This window comes from Pygoscelis adeliae, unplaced genomic scaffold (assembly GCF_000699105.1).
Source record: "Pygoscelis adeliae isolate BGI_AS28 unplaced genomic scaffold, ASM69910v1 Scaffold95, whole genome shotgun sequence".
Classification (NCBI taxonomy): domain Eukaryota; kingdom Metazoa; phylum Chordata; class Aves; order Sphenisciformes; family Spheniscidae; genus Pygoscelis; species Pygoscelis adeliae.
This window is the reverse complement of record NW_008824869.1, coordinates 1,676,949-1,681,303: the sequence shown is the minus strand read 5'-3', so window position 1 is coordinate 1,681,303 and position 4,355 is coordinate 1,676,949. Positions and strand designations below refer to the sequence as shown.

Genomic DNA, 4,355 nt, shown 5'->3' with positions numbered 1-4,355 from the left:
GTCAGATCCAGAGACCTTCTCTTCCCTTTGAGGGTACTGAATGGTGTTGAACAGGGCTCGGTAGGCATGGGCCAGGCCCCAGCACGTTGCAATGATCTGTGTCTCTCTGGAGTTGCCAGGGTGACAGCATACTTTGTCCAAATGTTCTACTAATGTTTCAGGATTCTGCACTTGTTCAGGGGTGAAGTTCCAAAACAGTGGAGGTGCCCACTGTCCTAGGTACTTGCCCATGCTATCCCCCACACCCTGCCACTCCTAACTATCCAGCCTTGGGGCAGATCTCTGGCTGGTATCCTTAAATAGTTGTTTAACCTTAAACAAGACCTGAAACACATTCAGGAGACATAGCAGTATGTTCAAAACATGCTAGTTTGAACATCCTGGTTTCAACATCCCAAGGATATTCAAAATTCTCAAGAGCTATTGTAACTAGTCTGGAGGGGAAGGGGAAGGAGCAGGGGAAATTGTCCCCCCTTGTCTCCCTCATAAATTGGCTATCCGAGGAGAAGAAGTGAAGAGTGTAATTATTAATAGTTTCCGAGAGATGGTTCCCGAAGTATGGAGACGATGGCAATGCTGAGTACAAATACCAGATTAGTCTCATGACCAGTAATTCTATCATATCATAAGCCAGTGTTACACACTACAGCAAAATTATAACCTTAATCCAGCCCCCAGAGGTGATAAACAGCACAACAGGGAACGTATATTGCAAGTAAGGTGCTACACAACACAACTCTGAGAACAAGCACAACAACTTTGAGAGCAAATAAATCAACATTGCGACCAGCGACTATTAACCTAATAATGAATACTTGTAACAAATTTGTTTTAACATGCTCTGATCAGATCTGTCATTATTGCAACCCTTTGTGCCCCACGTTGGGTGCCAAAAAGACTGTTGTGGTTTAACCCGGCAGGCAGCTAAACACCACACAGCTGTTCGCTCACTCCCCCTGCAGTGGGATGAGGGGGAGAATCGGGGAAAAAAAGAAGGTAAGACTCGTGGGTTGAGATAAAGACAATTTAATAGGACAGAAAAGAAAGGGAAAAAATAATAATGATAAAAGAATATACAAAACAAGTGATGCACAATGCAATCGCTCACCGCCCACTGACCGATGCCCAGCCAGTTCCTGAGCAGCAGACCCCCAGCCAGCTTTTCCCCTAGTGTATATACTGACCATGACATCATATGGTATGGAATATTCCTTTGGTCAGTTGGGGTCAGCTGTCCCAGCCGTGTCCCTTCCCAACTCCTTGTGCACCCCCAGCGTACTCACTGGTGGGGCGGTGTGCGAAGCAGGAAAAGGCCTTGACTCTATAAGCACTGCTGAGCAACCACTAAAACATCAGTGTGTTATCAACATTATTCTCATCCTAAATCCACGACAGCACTGTACCAGCTACTAGGAAGAAAATTAACTCTATCCCAGATGAAATCAGGGCACTGTGTTTGCACTTTTTCTGGTATTAGGCTTGCCAATCTGATAGTGTGAATTCCTCCTGTTTGTTGCACAATACTTTCTCCTGAAAGTGGCAACAATGGCACTAGGTTCATCTTGATCGCCCAAGTACACTTGCATTTAGTTTTTAGGTGCAGAACTAAACTACAACTCAACAAGACAAGTTTGGTATTCTTCCCTGGACATGAAGTTTAAAGGCCTGCAACAAGATTACTAGGTCTAATTGCTTGTCTGTTTTCAGAAATACTGACAATTTGTATATCCTTCAGAAGCTTGCCCTTGATATGTGATGGGATGCGGTCTTCATCTGCTTGTGATTTTAAAAGAATCGCAAAAAAGTTGCCGTGCAGTACACAAATAACATTTCATCAGTCTGTGGTGTTTTTCTTAAAGCTGTACCATTTCCTTTTGTTGAAATATTACTAGCAGAGAATATGCAGCACCACGTATAACACATCTTGTTGAGAAATAGTTTCTTTCAATGTTATCTACTAAAACACTAAATTCCACTCCTGGCATATGAGTAGTCAGTTGTGAGTAATCCTTCAAGTAAAGACTCCATCATAAAGATCTATGGCAGAAGAGTATCATATATACACTAAAGAGTGAAATATTTTTCAAGGGTTTACGTTTCAGATTGGTTTACATTATTTTAAATGCTTTACCTTCAACAATTCCCTGCAGCTGTCAAGCCCAAGATCCACAAGAATGCCCTTCACCTTTTTTCGAGCCTTCCTGATATTATCAAGATTTTGAACAGGAATTTGAAACATTTTGCACTTTTCCTGAAAAAGAAATACAAAACAGTGACAGAATACTTGAACACAGGCACTTGCATTTAACAGTATTAAAACAAAAACTGAAGTCTGAAAAATGTATTCTTAAGTATCAAAACCCAAAAGCCTTAAGCCAACAAACTGGTCTCATTAGTATTTCCCAGTAGATCACTTGCTTCCTCTTAAAGGAAAGAGAATCTGATTTGGGGGGGCGATCCTTTACATTTCTTCTATCTAAACAAAATCCCAAGTTTTCCTTTCAGATCTCTTTGTGTCTATATGGCAGCTATACTGTGTTTTGTGGTTTTTTTGTAAGAGAACATGAACACCAGAATCCTACTAAGTTCTATTTAGAAAATTACTATCATTTCATTTAGGAAGGAGGAATTCAACACCTTTCACCTTGAACGTTAGTGTCAAGATGAAAAGCCTCTTTGATAATTTGGTTTGTTGTCATTTATGTACATGCTTAAAATATGATTGCTAGTAAAATCTAAATTTCCTGCAGAAGTTTCTGCTGCTGTAAGCCGATATGGACCTTGGCATAAAACAAGCTACTACAATATTAATGCAGTAGAAGTGAAGTGTAATTCATGTATGGCACTGATAGCTAAATATGCTGAAGTGGGACAATTTTTTTTTTTTTTTAATACCTGTATGCTTTTAGGTCTCCTCCTCTGAAGAAGTGTATATAGCTCTGTCACCTTCCCCTACTCCAGAATTTGGATTTACACCCTACCCTGCTCCCTCCAGCAAGCTACGATAGCTGGAGTCCAACATACAGGAGGACGACAACTAAAGCAAGATTATAGAAAGACAGATTATCTGCTGTGGGTGATCTATCTGAAGGGTTGTTGTGCAGTGTGGTTGCCCATCTGTCTAGAACTACCACCACGAAGAGTCTAGCGCTTCCCCAACAGCTAGGCTTTTATCACTCCCCATGCAGCTGGGCTATAAGCAGCGCACCAGTTGCTTATCTTCAGCCCCCAGTACATCATAAGGTATCCCCATGGGCTTAGCTTTAGAAGTATGTGCCTTTATCACCTCCTCCCTAGATTACAGCAAAATGCAATTTACACTAGATTTAAGAAACTTAAATGGGCACAGAATGCAACAGAACTACCCTGCACTGAAAAAAGTCACTGGGAGCTTCACAGGTATTTCTTTGTTCTTAAATAGCTGGCAGACAACTCAGAGTATAAGAGATCTCAGTCCTTACTGCTAAACAATTCATCCATCCAGGACAAGTTCTAACAAGAAGAAAAAAATAAAGAAAATCCCCAAACAGTACTTCAGCCTTGATGGTCTTGAATGTCTTGAAAAGCTATACTTCTCAAAAAAAAACCCATGATCATGGTCAACATGAAATCTTTGCCTTGAAAGGCAAGAGTTTCCTGTAAATAGTTGCAAAAACCCTTCCCACATAAGACAGAAGCTGTAAGCTAAGCCTCAGCAAAAGCAAAGAAAACCAAAAGCTTTTTCTACTCTGTATGTCATCACTTAAGAAAAAAAAACCAATAAACCTTAATATATGTACAGAACATACCATTGAGGCTTTTTAATTAAAATTCAAATAACTCACATGCTATTGTCCTCTTCTTCTCCCCCCAAAGGAAAGGTGTGTAGAGAGAAATGGAGAGGGAGCCCCATTTGACAGATGCTAGTCTTGTTTTCTAATATGTTTTGTCAGTAAGAAGTCTGGAAGACATTCTGATACCATTGGTGTGGGTGTGGAACAGGAACCTATACAGAATGGAATAAATCAGAGTAACTAGTCTGGCATTCTATCAAAATCCAAGGAGTAAAATTAAGACGTAAAAATCCTCTTTTTAAAGTGAAGTCAACTGGGAATTTGTATAGCGTCTGGTTAAAGCTTTATTATCAGTCTCTCTATGTTAGCAGATTACGTGCACCAACCCCATGGTCCACCGCAGGTAACAACAGAGCTGACAGGATGTCACCACGCTCAGATCAGCCAGAAGGAGATGTGGTTCAATACGTTAGACTCCACCGGAAACAGTTCCTCCATCTCAGTCCTTTAACTGATACACTGATGCTACTGAAGAAGGTGAAGCAGACATTTCTTGAGGCATGTCTATCCCACAAAAAAGAA

General features: G+C 40.7%; 1 protein-coding gene across 1 annotated transcript in view; it reads right to left on the bottom strand.

The window, feature by feature from the left end:
• Positions 1 to 3,906, bottom strand: part of ADNP2 (ADNP homeobox 2) — a 20,185-nt gene extending 16,279 nt beyond the window's left edge. The window contains exons 1-2 of the mRNA XM_009324484.1: positions 3,825 to 3,906; positions 2,132 to 2,251 (exon numbers count right to left, since the gene is read on the bottom strand). Of these exons, the coding sequence (XP_009322759.1) occupies positions 2,132 to 2,239 (108 nt within the window). The 5' untranslated portion in view covers positions 2,240 to 2,251; positions 3,825 to 3,906. The remainder of the gene's footprint in view (positions 1 to 2,131; positions 2,252 to 3,824) is intronic.
• Positions 3,907 to 4,355: the final 449 nt, after the last annotated feature.